General features: G+C 55.5%; 1 protein-coding gene and 1 long non-coding RNA gene across 5 annotated transcripts in view; both read left to right on the top strand.

Moving 5' to 3' along the window:
* The window catches only part of PREX1 (phosphatidylinositol-3,4,5-trisphosphate dependent Rac exchange factor 1), a 201,073-nt gene extending 193,240 nt beyond the window's left edge, over positions 1–7,833 (top strand). For all 3 annotated transcript variants that reach the window (XM_039479551.2, XM_003932694.4, XM_074406635.1), the window contains exons 34-40: positions 440–583; positions 684–798; positions 2,184–2,250; positions 3,324–3,496; positions 4,965–5,067; positions 5,306–5,373; positions 6,935–7,833. In XM_039479551.2, the coding sequence (XP_039335485.2) occupies positions 440–583; positions 684–798; positions 2,184–2,250; positions 3,324–3,496; positions 4,965–5,067; positions 5,306–5,373; positions 6,935–6,977 (713 nt within the window). In that variant the 3' untranslated portion in view covers positions 6,978–7,833. The remainder of the gene's footprint in view (positions 1–439; positions 584–683; positions 799–2,183; positions 2,251–3,323; positions 3,497–4,964; positions 5,068–5,305; positions 5,374–6,934) is intronic.
* A 1,025-nt stretch (positions 7,834–8,858) lies between these two features.
* Positions 8,859–18,342, top strand: part of LOC141585707 (uncharacterized) — a 42,962-nt gene continuing 33,478 nt past the window's right edge. Inside the window, exons 1-3 of one of the 2 annotated variants that reach the window (XR_012519366.1) lie at positions 8,859–10,507; positions 10,621–11,215; positions 17,297–17,459. This is a non-coding gene — a long non-coding RNA (uncharacterized LOC141585707). Of the gene's footprint in view, positions 11,216–17,296; positions 17,460–18,342 lie in introns of both variants that reach the window. The other variant, XR_012519365.1, reaches the window with a different exon arrangement.

The following is an 18,342-nucleotide window of genomic DNA, read 5'->3' as shown; positions in this document are numbered from 1 at the left end:
TCCTTCTGGCTATGAATCAGATGCTTGCCCCATTTGAGGGCAGCTTTTCCCAGGCAGGGGCCCTGGGTTACCGGGTGAGGGTGAAAAGAGCACTGGGGAAGCTCTGACCCCAAATGCTGTGGAACCCCCAGCGAGGCAGAGTTGGCATCAGGTTCAAGAATTAAGCAGCGGAACTAGGAGCTGATGAAGCAGGTGAAGGGGAGCCACTGTTCTTCAGAGAGTGAGAGGGAAGGGCTGTTGGAGGCTATCCCTAGAGGGCAGGAGGGCAGGGAGGTCTGAGGCCACCCCTCTAGAGTTGGGAGAACAGGGAGGTCCCAGGGTGCCTCTCTGGACTTGGGGGCAGGGAGGTGCCAGCTGTTCTGGAGAGGTGTGCCAGGGCTTCTCCTGGCCTCGGCCTCAGCCTCAGCGGTGAGCCACCCTGCCCTGTGTCCTTCCACAGACACAAACGTCTTCTACCACATTGAGGGCAGCCGGCAGGCGCTGAGGGTCATCTTCTACCTCGACAGCTACCACTTCTCCAAGCTCCCCTCCCGCCTGGAGGGTGGGGGCAGCCTGAGGCTGCACACCGTGCTGTTCACAAAAGGTGAGCTTCAGGCCTGGGGAAGGGGGTCCACGGGGGACGGGCCAAGGCCACCAAGCACACCAGCTCCCAACCGCCTGCCCTCCCGCATCTCCCCTCCCAGCGCTGGAGAACGTGGAGGGGCTGCCTTCTCCAGGCAGCCAGGCCGCGGACGATCTGCAGCAGGAGATCAACGTGCAGTCCCTGGAGAAGGTCCAGCAGTATTACCGAAAACTCAGGTATCCGCCAGGGTCCCTGTTGGGGGCAGGAGTCAGGAAACCTTCACATGGAGTGGGCACTAGCCTGGAAGGTGCCAGACAGACCTCCAGCATGGGCAGTGGGCCACACACCTTTTCTTGAGTGCCTGCTGTGTGACAGGACTCTGGCTGGCATGGGATTCTCACCGTAGTGGGCCATGGAGCCCACTTTACCGATGAGGCCACTGAGGCCCGGGAAGCATACACACTTGCCCAAGGCCACACTGGCTGTTTGTACTGAGAGGAGCTGGGTTCATTCTACAGATGGTAGGAGCTAGGGCAGGGCACCTTGGGACTCTTGGGCCTGTGAGTGAGGCCTTGGCTGCTCAGAAGAGAACCCCAAGGGAGAAGGGCTGAGAGCAGGGCCCGGGTGTCACCAGGAGAAAGGCACAGGTTCCGGGAGGCGCTTCTAAGTTCTGTGGCTTCCACTCCCACCACTCTCCCCCAGCGCCCTTCCTGTGTCTGTCTTGCCACCTCTGTCTGTGGCAGGCCAGGGAGACAGGTGCAGGTCTGGGCTTCATCATCTGGAAATGGGAGAAGGAGGCTTCGTCTGTTTGCTCAGAGAAAGCGTCCAGCCCAGTTACTGAAACTGTCTTCTGTTTGGACTGCTCAGGGCTGTCATCGGTCTGTTCTGTGCCATCTGTGGAATATTCTGAGTCCTGCCTGTGTGGTCATTCCTTCATCCCTTCATTCATTCAGCACACGTTGAGGGCTTCTCTGGGCTGGGCGCTGTTCTAGGTGCTTGTTTGGGAATCTGCAGTGAGCAAAACAAAGTCCTGTTCTCCATGGAGCATATATTTTAGAGCAGGGGTTGTCAAAATCCGGCCCACCTCGCCTCCCTGTTTTGTAAATAAAGTTTTATTAGCACACAGCTGCATTCACTCGTTTTCACATCCTCTGTGGTTGCTTTTGTGCTGCAGTGGCAGAGCTGAGTGGCCGAGATTGAGATTCTCTAGTTCACAGAGCCTAAAATAGTTACCCTTTACAAAAGAAGTTCGCTGACCCGTGTTCTGGAGGGGGAGCCAAACGGAGAGCCAGTAAGCCCAGAGCCGTGAGGCGCCACGTGGTGAGAAGTGCTCAGGAGAGAGAAAAAGCAGGACCAGGGCTGGGGAGCAAAGGGCTGGGGCTGCTGTGGCAGGGAGGGGTGGCACTGGAGAAATGCCCAGGAGGCCCCTGTTTCCCCACCAGCTGTTGTAGGAACAGGTGCCTGCGGGTGAGGACGGCCTGCAGGTGCACTCCAGGATTTCTTTCTGAGGGTCGGCTGTGGGTGGAGTCTCAGTGGCTGCAGTGGTTGGGACCCCTGGGTAGGGGCGGGAGTATGGCGGGTGTGATGGCCCCTCCCTGCCATCCCCATCTTTCTTTCACAGGGCGTTTTACCTGGAGCGGTCTAACCTGCCCACGGATGCCAGCACCACAGCAGTGAAGATAGACCAGGTGTGTCCACCTTCTGTCCCCCTGCGGCGGGAAGCTTGGGCAGGGTGGGGGCGCCCAGGGGTCAGAACTCAGCAGACAGGCCCAGGGTTGGGCCCCAGTAGGTGCTAACTCAGAAGCCCTTGAGACCCTGCAGTCTCTCCTCCTCGAACGATAGCTTCCTCCCGGTTCCACTATTTCCTGGGATGATTTATTTTGGCTGGCACCTGCCCATCTGTGCCACTCCAGTCCCCTTATTAACCACAGTGTTTCTCTCAGACTGGAGCCTGGACCTCATGACAGATGTAACCTGTATGATATTCTTCTCATTTGTGTGTTTCAAGTTTGCTGTCAACCTTTAGAAATCAAAAGATTTCCTATAAAAATGGAGGCTTCCAGCTTTTCTGGAGGAATGAGAAGATCTGGCTGTTGGGGCCCAGGTTGCCATCTGTCCCCTTGACCCAAGCCAGGAGCAGCTCCCTCTCAGGAGCCCCCTTGCCTCTAGCCCTTGACGCATGTCTTTTGGCCTCCTAGTTTTCTAGGGTCAGGCAAGCCTTGAATCTGATGATTTTGGGGTGCTGCCTTGGGGCTGTAAGCTGGGGGCTTTGGGAGATGTGGGGAGCACAGCCCTTGGGGAATTTCCACTCCGGCTGGCAGAATGTCCCCGCAGCGCAGCACGTTAGTGAACCACCACTTGCACCTCCACGAGGGGGTCAGGGAGTGCTGGGCACAGAAGGGAGAAGGCTTTTTCTGGAGAGGGGGCACTTGTGTTTGTCCTGACGGGCTGGGAGAGGGCACTTTCTTCAGGCTTAGCTGGGGACACACTGGGCGGAGGAAGAGAATTAGGTTGGAAGGTTGTACCTGAAATATACGGGGAACACTGACTGCCAGCCTGTAGGGCAGTGGGGAGCCACAGAGGGTTCTTGAGCAGAGGTTACGGAAGATGGAATTGCATTGTCAACTCCAGAGGGGTGAGCGGGGAGGCAGCTGCGGTAGCAGAGCTAGATTAGAAGGAGACGGTGGGGGAGGGGCCAGGTGGGGGCTGCGGGGCTGTGGGACCTCCTCCAACTCCCTGGCACGTGTGGTGCCCCTCACAGCTGATCCGCCCCATCAACGCCCTGGATGAGCTCTGCCGCCTCATGAAGTCCTTTGTCCACCCCAAGCCTGGCGCCGCTGGGAGCGTGGGCGCTGGCCTCATCCCCATCTCCTCAGAGCTCTGCTACCGCCTGGGGGCCTGCCAGATGGTCATGTGTGGCACGGGCATGCAGAGGTGAGCTGCCGCCCCTTGAGTCGGGGCGTGGGGAGGGGCTGGCCCAGCTTCTGGGCAGTTTGGGGGCCTGTGGCAAGGAGACAGGAAGGCTGGATTCCAATCCTGTTTCTGCCATTGCCTGTGGAGCCCCGACAAGGCCTTGCCTCTGTCTGCACCTCAGTCTGTCTGTCTGTGAAATGGGATGGCAGCAGCAGGTGGTCCCAGCAGGGCTGTGGAGCCACCTGCTTCTCCAGCGTCATGGGGAGTGCGCGTGGGAGCTATGCCCTGGGGTTCTGCTGGAAGCCTCGTTCAATATTCAGTGGCAGTTGCTGGTTTGTGGGGTCTCCTGGTCTCACTGGAGGCTCCCCTACCGCCTACCTCCGTCCTTTGTCCCCATTGCTCATCCGGGGAATAAGAGGTCACCTTCTGCAGAGTACTTCCCGACCTCCCGTTACAAACTGCCTGCTCCCCACTCAGCACCCCCCAACCCTCTTCCTTGAAGCCCTCACCCCCCACAGACAGCACCCTTCGCTGGGGTATTTATTTCCTCCCTGCCTCCCGCAGTGCAGGGCCGGCTCTGGGAGGATAGGGCCCCTTTTGTTCTATGCTATTCCTGGGACCTAGAGCAGAGCCTGGCCTGAGGCAGGTGCTCGAGAAACATTTGCTGAATAAATGTTTCACTGGGCCAGTGCCTATTTTAGGGGATTTCAGCTAGGAGCAGTTTTACCCCAGGGAACATTTGGCGACGTCTGGGCACATTTTTGGTTGTCACAACTTGGGGGAGGGAGGAGCTCCTGACCTCTAGTGGTGGAGGCTGGGGTGCTGCTCCGCTTCCTGTGGTGCCCAGGACAGTCCTTACAGCTGGGCCAGGGTCCACTGTGTGCCACTGTCTCCCTCTCTCATAGTTACAGAGTCGGGAAGCTGAGGTTAACCCAGCTGCCCGGGGTCACAGAGGCGTTTCATGGAAGGACAGGATTGGAATCCCAGAGGTCTCGCTGTAGAACCCACGTTCTAGAACTGTTGAGAAACCCAGAGAGGTGTGAATCGATGTGTCCATCTCAAACCCTGCTGAGCCAAGTCGGGAGGCTTGCAGGGAGTCCCCCATTCACTCACTCAGCAGATACTTACCGAGTTCCCTGAGCCGGGCTTCTGCAGACAGGGAAGCACCAGAGCGCCTACGAGTGAGGGTGGCGGCGGCCTGGAGGAGTGGGGGGAGACACAGCAGGAGGCGGCGTGGCGTGATGGTCAGGGCCAGGTCTGGGAGGTGTTGAAAGGACAGGAAGTTGCCCCAGCTCTCATCCACTGTTCTCTGACTCCTGCTGTCCTCCCCCCGCCACTTTCCCGCCCTCCCCAACTGTCCTCCCTCCCCCACTGTCCCCACCCTGCTGTCCTCCCTCCCCCACTGTACCCCCTCCCCTGTTGTCCTTCCCCACTGACCCCTCACCCCCGCTGTCCCCTCCTCCCTGCTGTCCTCCCACCCCTGCTGCAGGAGCACCCTGAGCGTGTCCCTGGAGCAGGCCGCCATCCTGGCGCGGAGCCACGGGCTGCTGCCCAAGTGCATCATGCAGGCCACGGACATCATGCGGAAGCAGGTGAGGCTGCTTGGCCACAAGGTCCCCCAGCGCCCTGGGCGGAGGGCATGGCGTGCTTGCAGCCAGGGTGGGATAAGGAGCTGTCTTGGGACTGTAGCCACTAGCCCCAGGCCTGAGCCTTCTCTGGATCTGGAGGGGAGCAAGGATTTTAGCTTCTGGGCCCCACCGTGCCCCCTAGTATGCTTCCTGACGTGCTCTGAACCTGCAGAGGCACGGCCTGATAATTCCTCCTTTCCAGGGCCCGAGGGTGGAGATCCTGGCCAAAAACCTGCGAGTCAAGGACCAGATGCCCCAGGGTGCTCCGCGGTGAGTGGCTGCCGTGTCCACCCCTTCTTGCCCCCTCCCGGATGGCCAGGACCCTAGCTGGGGTTTGGCATTGTGTTCCTGGCCTGATGCCCCATGCTCAGATGGTGCTTTTCCTCTCATTTATGGGGAACCTCTCTGAGGAGTAACAGACACGACTCTGTTGCTTCCCAGAGAAGCTCCTGCCCACTGGGAAGATGAGCAAGGCCCCCAGGTGCGCCATGGGGCAGTGACGCTGTGATCCTCCCACCTCGCTGCCACTGTGCCCGCAGCCCCATGCCCTCTCAGCCCTGAGCCCCGCCCCATGCCCCCCATCCTGTGTCCCATGCCCTGTGCCCCCCACCCTGAGTCCCTGACTCTTGAGCGTCTCCCTTTAACCTGGGGTGGAAGTAAGAATGCCATGATTTTAGCTGATCCAACCTAAGCTAACCTCTTAGCCAGTTACAGAAATGGAAACTGAACAGCAGCCTGGGCCGGGCCTGCGATGCCTGATTCCAGGAATGCCCTCTGTTCCTGCCGTCAGCACGGGGGTCCTGTTCCCTCCTGTCCTCCCACTCTGCCCTCTCCTCATGTGGTTTTACGGCTTCCTCTTGGTGCCACGTGCAGGCCCTTTAGGATCATGTCATCGTTTCTGTCTAATCCTCTCTCTTCTCCACGGCCCCAGTTTGCTGTCGTCATCTGCCCACAAGTTTTAAGTTAACTCTTGTTTTGAAATAATGTGACTCCCAAGAAGTTGTAAAAATAGTCCAGAGTTCCGTGGACCCTTCGGGCAGCTTCCCCCGGGGGCCAAGTTTTAGGTCACCGCGGTGTGCTGGCCACACTCGCTGCCAGTGGTGGCGATCGCTGCCCTTGCTGTGGCTCTGGGGGCTACACACATACCTTGTGTCTCACGAGTGGCATGCGATCCCTTTCAGTCCCTTCACGGCCTTTGCCCTGTGCCAGGCACTGTCCAGTCGCTTCCCCTCTGTGGACTCATTCATCCAAACAGCCGTCCTATGAGCCAAGTCTGGCTGCCATCCCCACTTGGCAGGTGGGGACGCTGAGGCCCAGAGAGGTTAAGTATCTTGTCCAGCATCACACAGCTAGTAAATGGCAAAGCTGGGATTCAGAACCCAGGCATCAGACCACATGGGCTGCATGGCGGTCAGCCTGCGCCGGACACCACATGGCCTCGAGTCTGGTCCCCCTGCCTCTAAAACCATCTCTGCACATAGAGGTCCCCAGGATAGACGAAATGCAGCAGCGTAAGGGGCGAGGGCCGCGGCCATCTGGCCTCCGCTAGTGTGGAATGTGCGCCCCACCCCCACGCAGCTGAACACTCACGTGCACGTGTAGACGCATCTTCATTTGTAAACGCCAGTCTGAGTGGGCAGACTGCCTGTGGGGAGGGGCCTGGCAGCCAGTAGAAGGCGCGGGCGGCGTTGATCTTTTTCTCTGCATCTTTTATATACCTGTGAGTTTGAGTTTCTGGGCATGAATTACGTGTTCAAGGAGAAACGGAAATAATACCAATAGGTCCGGGCCCACCCCGGCCTCTCCTCATCCCATTTGCCTCCATCCCCAGCCTCTACCGCCTCTGCCAGCCGCCAGTGGACGGGGACCTCTGAACGCCCAAGTGCCCCATGCTGGGCCACAGCCTCTGAAGCTGGGATTTGGGACATGGTAGGGCAGCGCCGGCCTTCTGCAGAGATGGCCCAGGGCTTCCGTGCCTGCCTGCTCCAGGACCTGCCCAGCATCCTCCACTGCCTCCTTCCAGGACGAGCCTGGCCACCTTCTCTGTGATGACAAGCTGGCTGGCTGGCCCTGGGCCAGCCCATTCTCCATGCGCCTGCCAGAAGCCAGAGGGGTGCTGGGGACCCACAGACCTGAGGGGAGCAGCTGATGCCTGGCCTGCTTCTGCTCCTTCGTCCCCAGAACCCAAGGGAACATCATGGAGGCCACATGGGGCCACCCAGCTCCCTCGGGATGGCTCAGCCTGCACTTTTGAAAGCCCTGGTTTCCTTCAAAGTCCGCATTCCAGGTGACCACACGCGTCTCCTCATCCTCCTCTTAGCTTCCAGGTTCACCCTAACCCCGTACTAACCTGCTTGGTGGACTTGGAAAAGACTCGGCTCTGTCAGGAAAGGAGAGACGGGGCCCCCATCACGCCTGTTCCCAGAGGGTCCCGACAGCCACAGTGGCTCTGGACATCACCACCCCTGGAACTGGAGCCGCCAGCCCGGGGCACAAGATTTGCTCTGACTTTATTTATATGGCGTGAACTCTCTGATTTATTTTGGGATTTTTTTGTTGTTGGTGTTGTCAAGATTTGTTTTTTTCTAAAGTTGTGTGATTATATATTTGACATTTTAAATTTCAAAGAAAGGTATATTGTCTAACAGGGGACCAACAGGAGGTAGTATTGACAACTTTCCCACTTCTACTAAAAAAAAAAAAAAAAAAAAAAAAAGCAAAAAGGAAAAACTAAATTATCGAAACGTTTAAAAATGTCAGCGTTTCCTGTGCTTTCCTCTTAGGGTGTCGGGTGTCGTTGTGAGGTTTGGACTGGGATTCCTTCCTCGCCCTCCGTTCTCCCGCTGTTGCGCGGTGTTAGAACTTGCTCTTTGAGTGACTGGCTACAGGGGCCTGGGAGGTGGCCGGCCAGGGATGCAGCCGGAGAGGACTGAGCCCTACCTGAGGCCCCCTGTCACACAGGTAGAAAGGCCACTGGGAAACACCAGCTGGTGGCTTCTGTCATTTATTTTCTTGATGTTAACTTCTCAGAGCAGGGCAATGGGGACGTCTCCAGCAGCCAGAAAGCAGGGAGCCAGCCACTCTGCCTGCCTGGGAGGAGGGACCCACCTGGGGCCCTCTTGGCAGTCTCTACCCCCAGCTTCCGTATGCCTTCAGGGATAGGTCGCAGGTGGGGAGGAAAGGTGGGGACGTCTGTGACCCTGGCAGGTGGTGCGATCAGGTGGGGGCTCCCTGCTGCCCCCAGGCCAGGAGCTTGAAGCTCTCCCCGCACCCCAGCGCCCCGCCCTCCAGGGCCTGCTTCCCTCCCTCACTGAGGGACACACGATGGCAGGCAGTGGCCGTCAGAGAGAATGAGGACACGTTTTCACCCTGCTGTGGGAAACCAGGAGGGCCCAGGGCCAGCGCATTGTGCACTGGTTTACTTTAAAATGTACAGATTCTTCTCGTTAAATCCATGATAGATTTTTTTATTATTATTAAAAGTCAGTTTATAATACAAAGAAGGAGGCTGTGGTCTGCTTCATCTGTGTGGGTGTCATGGGGTGGGGCAGCCGGGCACCAGGGGTGGCATGGGGTGGGGTGGCATGGGGTGGAGCGGCCGGGCACCAGGAGTGGCATGGGGTGGAGCAGCCGGGCACCAGGGGTGGCATGGGGTGGAGAGGCTGGGCACAAGCGGTAGCATGGGGTGGGGTGGCATGGGGTGGAGCGGCCAGGCGCCAGGGGTGGCATGGGGTGGGGGTGGCCGGGCACTGGGGGATGGGCTCACGCTTTGAAAGGTGCACAGAGGACGAGGCTGATCTCTGTATTGGTGGCCTTCAACCAGCGACCCCTAAGTCAGTGGCGTGTTCACTCTGTGCCTCCGTTTCCTCCTTGATAATGGGGCGATACAGATTCTCTTGTAGGGGTGAGTGGTGAGAACTACCTGAGATTGCACGGATTGCCTGCCGCCCAGGTATACTAGGAAAATAATAGGCTTTATCTTAGATTTCAACTTCTTTTTTCTGGATTCTGAGCTCCCATTTCACCGTGAAGGTGGGGAAAAAGTAACTATTTTCCCAGGATTTCTGCACCCTCCCCCCCGAGGGTGGCTTACTTGTGATAAGGGGACAGCGTGGGTCCAAGGGGTGCCACAGGATCCTCACTCCAACCTGCAAAGCCTGTTGGACCTGGGCAAGAGTAGAGTTCAGAGCACCCACATGGTCACACCGGCCTCCCAGTCAGTCAGAACCCAACGCTGGCCGTGAACAGACCAGTTGGACAGATGTGAAATGGACCCGTGAGGACAGAGTGTGTGTGCACACCTGGGGCTGTCGGCTGCATCCCAGGCTTGCCGGCAGGTTCTCCACCTGTCTGGGCCCAGGCGATCCTTATGGGGCTGCCTGGGTTGGTTTGTCCAGCCAGAGAAATCTCATCCCCTGTGCTGCTGCCCTGTTCTGCTGTGCCTGCCCTGTGTCCCCTCCCTTCCTCTTCCCCTCCTCGTCTTGTGTTGTTTGTTTGTTTGAGACACGGTCTTTATCACCTACGTGACCCGCTGCAGCTTTGACCTCCTGGGCTCAGTTGATCTTCCCACCTCAGCATCCCAAGTAGCTGGGAGTACAGGCACACGCACCATGCCTGGCTAATTTTAAAAATTTGTTATAGAGACAGTTTCAGTATGTTGCCTATCTCCTCTTTTTTATTCCATCTTTCCGTGATTTCCAGCACTTTGGAAAATGCGGAAATTGACAGTTTCCTTTGGGTCATGGCCACCCTTGGGACTCCCCTGAACCGTGGTGCTGTGCCAGCCCTACCATCCACACCCGAGCCCCTTCTCCTTCAGTCTCTTTTCCTTCCAAACGAGCCTGTCCCAGATTCCATTCTCTGAAGGCCCAGAATGGATCGCTCCCAGAGAGATACCCTTGTGTCTCTCAATACTGTAACAGGCAAGAGGAAATCCTGCTGGGAATCCAGGCATAGCGATGGATTGATTATTTAGAATTATCCCAAGCCAGTGTTTGGATCTGGGGAAAATCAGTCCAGGGGAAGGCCTGTTACCTCAATCTCTATTTGAGGTCGACAGGGAGGAGTTGATGTCTTCCGTCAGGCAGGCACATTTCTAGGAAGCATCAGTTTCAGCCTCTCCTCCACCCTGGGGGCCAGCAGAGGGAACATCAATTCTGCAGCCGTAGTCAGGGGCAGCTTGGGTTGAGAGCCAGGTCTCTGTGGCCTGGAGCAAGTTGCATCAATTCTCAGGCTCAGAGCTGCCCCTGCAGAGTTGAGAGTGAGAGCTGGGCCCACTTCCCTCTCCAGGATGTTTCTCCAAGTATGAAACTAAGCACGAAGGGCCTCTCAGAGGAAGGGGACATTTTTACAGGAGACAAGAGATCTCAAACTGATGGCTCCTGGCTGAAACTTGGAACTAGATGTGAGTTTTTTTTCTTCCTTTCTGATACGGTGTTTTTAAAAATAATTTTGAATTATGTTTATGAACCAGCGAATTTTATCTCCAAATTCTGATTTTTGTTTTGTCTTGATCAGAAGCTCTGAGCTGGTACGCACCTTCAGTCCGAGCTACTTGGAGGTGGAGGCGGGAGGATCGCTTGAGGCCAGGGGTTCAAGGCTGTCATGCGCTTTGATCACACCTGTGAATAGCCACTGCACTCCAGCCTGGGCAACGTAGTGTGGCCCTGCCTCTTAAAAAGAAGATTAAAGAAAATAGCAGAAGCTCGAGTCACACTGTCCACATTCCCACCTGGTTACATGGCAGCTGGAGCTGAGGAGCGGCCGTCTTCTTGAGGAGGGTACCAGCTCTCCTGTCCCGGGAGCCCCGAGCAGTTTTATCCGGCCTGCTTGCCCTCACCATCAGATCCTCAGCTCTGGAGTTTCCATGGTGACGTCAGCTTGGGAAGGACCTGGTGATCTGGAGTCACTGTGCCGGCCAACAGAGAATCAAGGGGCAGGGACAGCCCTGTATGGAGTCTCTCGAAGGCTCTCCTCTGTTCCTCCAGGATGAGCATAGGGGCCTGGGTGCCTGAATCCCTCCGAGCCTCAGTTTCTTCATCTGTCAAATGCGGCTGACCCAGAGACGGCCCCTTGGTGTAGATCGCATCAGAGGCCACTCAGGAAGTGGAAGGTATGATGGGGTGTGCTGGCTGCTTTATGATTTATCTAAATGTAACTGTCGCCATATTTCCGTCCTTCCCAGTCTGGGGAAGAGCAGAAACCACACCCCTCCCAATCCTCTGTGTCTCTCATGCCCAGCCCGGGGCCAGGCAGTGGTGAATCAAGGCTAAATATTAATAGGAGAAAGCCGGGTCAGCACAGTGATCAGAGTGGGGGTGCAACCACACCCATCTGTGGCCAGGCCGGCCCCTCTAACCTCTGTGTCTGCCACCTGGGTTTGCTCTTGGAGGGCTGGAATGGGACCTCTGAAGTCAGACACCCTCACCTGCTCCTGGATCTGTCAACACCTGAAACTTCCTGAATGGCTATATCTGAGCTTGTCTCCATCTTTCTGGAAGCCTCAGGTTCCTTCTTGGAGAAATGGAGAGTTTCCACCCACCTGGCTGCCTTGCTGGGGTACCAGGAGTCCCCTCCAGGGCCCCGAAATGGAACTTCCTGGGATAAGTGTAGTGCCTTGTTTGTCCAGCAGGTGGTGCTGGGGACCACTTGGTGTCCAGAGGCTGCGGTTCCCCGGGCTCCAGCTCTCAGACCCAAGCCTGGCTCCCGGTGCCGGCATCAGGGACAGAGCCAGCCTGGAGGCGGGGTTGGAACTGTTCGGACGATGGGCACTGGCCCTATCCGCCTCCTGGACTGGGCTTGCGATGAATATTTTTTTCTCTCTTTAAAAAACTTTTTCTTTCTCTCTCTTTCCTTCCTTCCTCTTTCTTTTTCTTTCGTCTTTCTCTTTCTTTCTCTCTCTCTCTTTCCCCTTTCTTCCCCCTCATTTTCTCTCTCTCATAGCTTTCCTAGATTTGTTCTATTTTTCAATTCTTTCCTTTTGGGGGGCTTTCCCTTCTCTCTTTTCTCTTTTTCCCATCCTGTCTTCTCATTGAGGAGGAGGCTGTGACAGGCCCTTAGACGTTGTAAAGCGTGGTGCTTACGAACTTTGTGACCAGAAACCCATAGTCATTGGTAACGACCTCCTCCTGGCCTGGAAACCGCGACCCGCGTGGAAGTGGCAGCCACCAGGTGGTGCCGTGGGCCAAGCCGTCCCGACCCAGCCTGGAGGGCCTCATGCCCAGGGCTCCGGGAGGCTCCCCCTGCAAGCCTGGAGCTCGGGGTTGGCAGGCAGGGGAGGCTGAAAGCCAGGCCTGAGGCTGCCTCCCTCCTGGCACTGGGAGCGTCCCTGGAGGGTCAGAGGGGGTCAGGGGTGGTCAGCAGAGGGATGCAAGGCCCAAGTTAGCATCTCCTGACTTGCTGTGTGACCTTGGGGAAGTTCCTTGCCCTCCCTGCACCTCAGTTTCCCCATTTACGCTGAGGGCATGCAACGGAATTCCTCCAAAGGGGCTTCTCGCCCTCTGGCCAGTCTGGCCCTCTCCCTGATGTCCTGCAGGGACCAGCAGCAGTGTTCAGAGCGCCCATGCACTGGGCGCTCAGGGTCTCCCGGGCTCTTTGCTGGGTGTCTTGAAGGCATCACCTCATGCAATCCTCTCGCCAACCCCTCAGAGTAGGTTCTAAAGGCGCCTCCTTACAGAGGAGGAAATGGGCTCAGATAGTTGAAGTGACTTACCCGGAGCCACACAGCTGGCAGTTGAGCAGCTCAGAAATACCAGCCCCAGATGCAGTTCCAGGATCATGGGGACCCTCTGCCCTGAAGCCCCATGGGAGAATCTGGCTTTGGTCCCAGAACCTGGAAGAAATGGGAGCAGGAGAGGAGAGAGGTGGAGGAAGTCCAGAGAAAGCACCACAGGCTCCAGTGGGAAAACAGAAAGGTGCTTTTCTGCCTTCTTGCCACAGGGGCTGCCCCAGGACCTTTGTACGTGCTGTTCCAGGACCCTCTTCCCCCAGACAGCTTCCTGCTTTGCTCCTCCATTTTACTTGGGTCTGCTCAGTGTCCCCACATCACCCATCTATTCCTGTTACCCTCTCTCTCCCTTACTCTATTTTACTTTTCTATAAACAGTTTTAAATTAAAAAAAAAAACAAACGTTTTTCCTTTCCATAAGCTTCCAGGAATGATTTTCCTTTTCTTCATGGCATTTCCCACTGCCCGGCAGGTGCCTCCTCTGCCTCTTGCCCATCGTCTCTACCCTGTGCTGCCATGGGCTCCACCGGGGCAGGGGTTTGTGTCCTTCTTGTTGACTAGTGACCACTCCCATTGAGAATACAGTGAGGAGGTCCCTCTCATGACAGGTCAGCCTCCTGGGTCCCTGAGTCCCCAGTCTTCCCTGAAGACATGGAGACTACAGGCACTGGAAGGGGACTGGGGACCTCAATGCTGAGAGCTGCCTGGTTCCTGGCCGCACTCACTGCGTGTCTGGAACAGCACGCCTGTTGCCAAGGGGTGGGAGAGGCAAACCCCTGAGGCCTGGCGGTGCCAGATGTGTAGGAAAGAAGGTGCCCCCTGTGCAGGGGGAGCAGCTGTGTTGGGAGCACCTGCCGTGTGCCAAGGGCGCCTGCCATGTGCTGGGAGCACCTGATGTGTACCCTGAACACCTGCTTGTGCGGTGAGCACCTGCTGTGTACGGGAGCACCCTCTGTTTACAGTGAGCACCAGCTGTGTGCCCTGAACACCTACTGTGTATAGGACAACCTGCTGTGGGTAGGGACACCTGCTGTGTACAATGAGCATCTGCTGTGTGCCCTGAGCACCTGCTGTGTATGGGAACACTGCTATGTGTGGTGACACCTGCCGTGTGCCATGAGCACCTGCTGTGTGCCGGGCGCCACACTGGGTGTGTTAGTGTGCTGCTTAATCAGCATTTGTTGAGGTTCTCACTCTTTGTAGAACTGAGTGATCAGAACCTCACTGAAATTCCTGACGTTTGTGTAGATGGTCCACCAATACTTGTTGCCTTCAGTGGGAAGAGTCAATGAACAAGCGAGTGGCCGTGGCAGGCAGGATGGCTCAGCCCCACTGGAGAGGATTCCAGCGATTCATCTTTACCCATCCCCATGGCAACGTCGAGAGAAAGACACAGCTGTTTGTGTCATTTTACAGATGAGGAAACAGGCCAAGTTAAGTGACTTGATAGGGTTTTGCTGTGTCCCTGCCCCAAAGGGAGACCAGGTGGAGGGAATGGACTCATGGGCGCGGTGCCTCCCTGCTGTCCTCGCGATAGTGAGGGAGTTCTCACGAGATCTGACGGTTTTGTAAGCGTCGGGTAGTTTCTCCCGCGTTCATGCTCTTTCCTGTCACCCTGTGAAGAAGGCGCCTTGCTTCCCCTTCGCCTTCTGCCGCAATTGTAAGTTTCCCGAGGCCTCCCCAGCCCTGCAGAACCGTGAGTCAATGAAACTTCTTTCCTTTATACATTTTTTGTAGACCACCCAGTGTCAGGCAGTTGTTTGTAGCGGTGTGAAAATGCAGGAACACAGTGACTTGCTTGGAATCGTGGAGCCTTGGGGCCGGTGGCCTTGAGGTTTGAACCCAGCTCATCTGACTGCAGCGCCTCAGGAGTTTGGACGCCACCGCGGCCTGCTGGGCGAGCCTTGGGCGCTGCGCGGACAGCCACATGGAGGTTCTGGCCCTTGCAGTCCTCCCCCGGCCCCTGCCTCCTTCACTGGCCGCCTGCCAGCCTCCAGGGCCGCTGTCCTCCACGCTCTGAGCTCATGCCTTGCTCCTAGCTCAGGCTTTCTGCACTGGCACCTGCCATTTCCTCCACCTGGAACCCTCTTCCTGCCTGGCTCCTTCCTGTCATTTCGTTCAGGTCGTGGTTGGCACGCTGCCTCCTCCTGACAGGGTGAAAATGGCGTCGCTGTTGACTCGCTAACACAGCGTGCTCCTTCCTTCGCCGCGGCGCAGACCCCGGTCTGTATCTGGTTTACTTTTGTTGGTTAACTCACGTGTAGGGCTGCTTCACTCCAGTCAGGATGCGGGTTTCATGAGGGCAGGGGCTGGGCCCGCCTGTTCACAGCGGCGTCCCCAGCTCCTAGCACAGCAGCTGGAAGGTGCTCAGTCAATCCTCGCTGACTTTAGCAAACGGAATCGGCAAATGCGTGGCCGAGGCAGGAGAATCCTGACGGCGAAGCAGCTCCCCGGTGTGAGCTGTTCATGTTGATGGAATCTGCAGGTGCTGGAAAGCCTGAGGTCCTGTCTCTCTGCCTTCCCTGGGTGGGACGGACCTGACCCTGCCCCCGCCCCCCGGAAGCCTTTCTGCTCTGTTTGTTTCCATCACTGGTGACCAAAAGCTGAGCTGCCACCTTCCTTGGAGGCTCAGACTCCTTACAGGAAGTGAGGATGGAGCTGAATTGTCCCTGAGAGAATGTTCTTCCACTGGGCTGGGTCTGAGTCGCTGGAGGCTGGGTCTGATCGGGAAGGAGGGGGCAGCCACCCTGTCCAGAACATGTCCCCACCCAGTATCCTGCCAGCAAGAGGTTTGCAGAAACCCAAACTCCATTCTAGGTCAGCAGGCCATGCGGGCCCACTGGCAGCATGTAACACATATTGATGGAGGGCCTACTATGTGCCAGGTCCTGTTCTAGGCACAGAGTCACAGGTGGGAAGTCTTTGTGGAGCTTTAGATCTGCTGGAAGGAGGCAGACAAGGAAGCCAGTAAACGTATGGGTGAGTAATATGTCAGATGATGTCAGAGGCAACCAGGAAAATCCAGAGGTGAGAGGACAGGACAGGTGTATGAGCTATTTTAATCAATGGTCACAGACGGCCTTTCTGAGACAGACCCTTGACGGGACCTAAGGAGGAGAGATCCATGGAGCTGCCTGGTTCCAGGTAGAAGACACGGCAGGTGCAAAGACCCCAAGGTGGGATCTTGCCTGGTGGGCTGGTGGAGGAGTGAGTGGGGGTAGGGATGTTGGAGGGGCAAATCACTTCCCCTCCTCCTTGGCCTCAGTGCTGCTGTCTGTACATGGGGATCATAATCCACACCTCATGGGTAGTGAGGGAGGTTTCCATGATAAGACGGTTAGTCTGGCGCTTTGTACATTTCAAAGGTTTTGCTTATCAAGTAGAAGGGATTATGGTAATGAGCAAAAACCGGCTCTACCCCTCTCAGGTGGGATGCTTTTGTCTTCAAGCAGCAGAGGACTCCACAATAAGTATCCTATTGTCCTTGCATCTTAGGACGGTATCTTATGTCTCCATGAGTCAAGAAATCCAGTAGAATTCCAGGTACTTCTGGCTTGGCTGGTGCAGAGAAGGACCCAGATTCTTTTAAACTTCCTGCTGTCCTCTCCACGTGACTTGACCCTCAAGCTTGCACTCCTAAGCGCCTAGGATTGCTCCATAGCTCCAGGTGTCCCGACCCTCATGCAAGAGGTGAAAGGCAAACAAAGAATGTGTCTCCTCCTGCTGCTGCTTTATAAGAGCCTGAAACCCTTTCCCAGAGGCCCCCAGCAGATTTGATCGCCTGTTACTTTGGCCAAAATTGCATCCCAAGTTTATTGTTAGGCATGGTGCTGGCAGCGGAAGTGGAATTATTATGGCTTGGCCAATGGGTTTTCGCCAGAGAGGCACAGGCCCTGGGGATGTTTGGAAATGGGTGGTGGAGGGGGGCGTATGGCTTGGCTCAATGAGTGGTGACATTGCTGGCATTCAGCTGGGTGGGGCTGGGAATGCTGGGTGAAAGTGCAGGACAGTCCATATAAGACAGACTGTCCTGTTTCCCACACACATTTCAGTCCCCTCTGGTCACTCTTGTGTGAAAAGCCATTTAATCACCTTAGCCTAGAGCCTTCATCAACTTAATAGCAAAACAAGATATTTTTGTAAGATTTTAGTGTACACTGAATATAATATTTCTATTCAAGTGTCTTCTTTATTTTTCTGCCCTTCTGTTGTAGCGTGACTCCTGATCTTCTATCCCAACTTCTTCTGCAGATGCTGGCTAGGATCTAAGTGTTGGTTATGTCTCTGTGTGTGCCTGTGTCTGTGTCTGTTCATTTGCATATTGAAATATGATTTAATTTATTACAAATTATTTTATTAAAAATTATTGTCCTTTTATTTCTTTTTATAGTCCACTTAGGGCATTGTAATGAGTTTTTAAGTAGGTCTATGATGTTATAGGTTAATTATTTATGACTTTCGTTTCAGGGCAGTAAAGAGATCATTAAGCACAGTTGTTCTTTGGAAGAGGTCATGGGTCTGACAAAGTTGAGAACTCCTGGCTTGGATTCGTCAAGAGTCATGTCCGGGCGCTCGGGGAGAGCCTGTGTCCTGAAACTCGTGGCTCCCAGGCGATTGGACCACATGGAGGGTGAGTCAGGATGGAAGGCGAGCAGTGACTCTCAGGTTGGCACAAATTATGTTGACCGTATTACCCATGCTCAGCCCTCAGCCCGTCATCTATGCTGCCACTGAGTCACAGAGGATGCCTGGGAAGGGGCTCCCTCCATGGAGAGGATGAGGGCAGCAAGAGGGTCATGGAGGCAAGGTTGGGTTTTCATTCAGCCCTGAGATCTGACAGTGGTAACCCACCTGACCCATGGCAGGCTATCTGTTGGTCACTAGAATGGCATCTGTTTATGAGTAAGAGGGGAATTTCTGGTTGGAAAGTAAGTAGGATCAGTTTATCTCTTTGAGTGCAACCCAAAGAAGGAAGGTGAGGTGTGACTGGTGCCCAGGTAAAATGGGTGGTTCTAGAAAGGCCCTCTGGAGGCAACCCTCACATTCATTCACTCAGCCAACATTTACCGAACACTTGTTAGGTACAAGGGATCATGTTGCCAGACGTGGAGACTTGGGGGCATCAGACCCAGCGTGGCCTGTAGGGGCTTCCCACTGAGCCCAAGAAGGAGCTCCTTAGGAGATAGACAGGAGTTCTGTTTAAATGACGTTTAATTAGGGGTAAAGACTGAATTTTGGAAGTTATCTTATTATAAATTAAAAAATAGAATTTCAGATGCTTGGTCCATATCCTTAAAATATTGTTTATTCATTCATCCAAAAAGGATCTATTATAAACCTACTAAATACCTGCCCTCATAGCAGGAATTGAAAACTACATTTTTTTTTTTTTTAAAAAGCAAAAGGAAGCAAGTCGAAGCAGCCTCCCTCTCATGTCTCCTTACAAGGTCATTAGAAGGCTTCCCTGAAAGGAGCTACCTAGACTATCTTTGCTGTTCCTAATCTAGGGCCAG

The sequence above is a fragment of the Saimiri boliviensis genome, chromosome 9, assembly GCF_048565385.1.
Source record: "Saimiri boliviensis isolate mSaiBol1 chromosome 9, mSaiBol1.pri, whole genome shotgun sequence".
Taxonomy (NCBI): Eukaryota; Metazoa; Chordata; class Mammalia; order Primates; family Cebidae; genus Saimiri; species Saimiri boliviensis.
The sequence above is the reverse complement of the archived record's forward strand: the minus strand, read 5'-3'. Positions and strand labels throughout refer to the sequence as shown.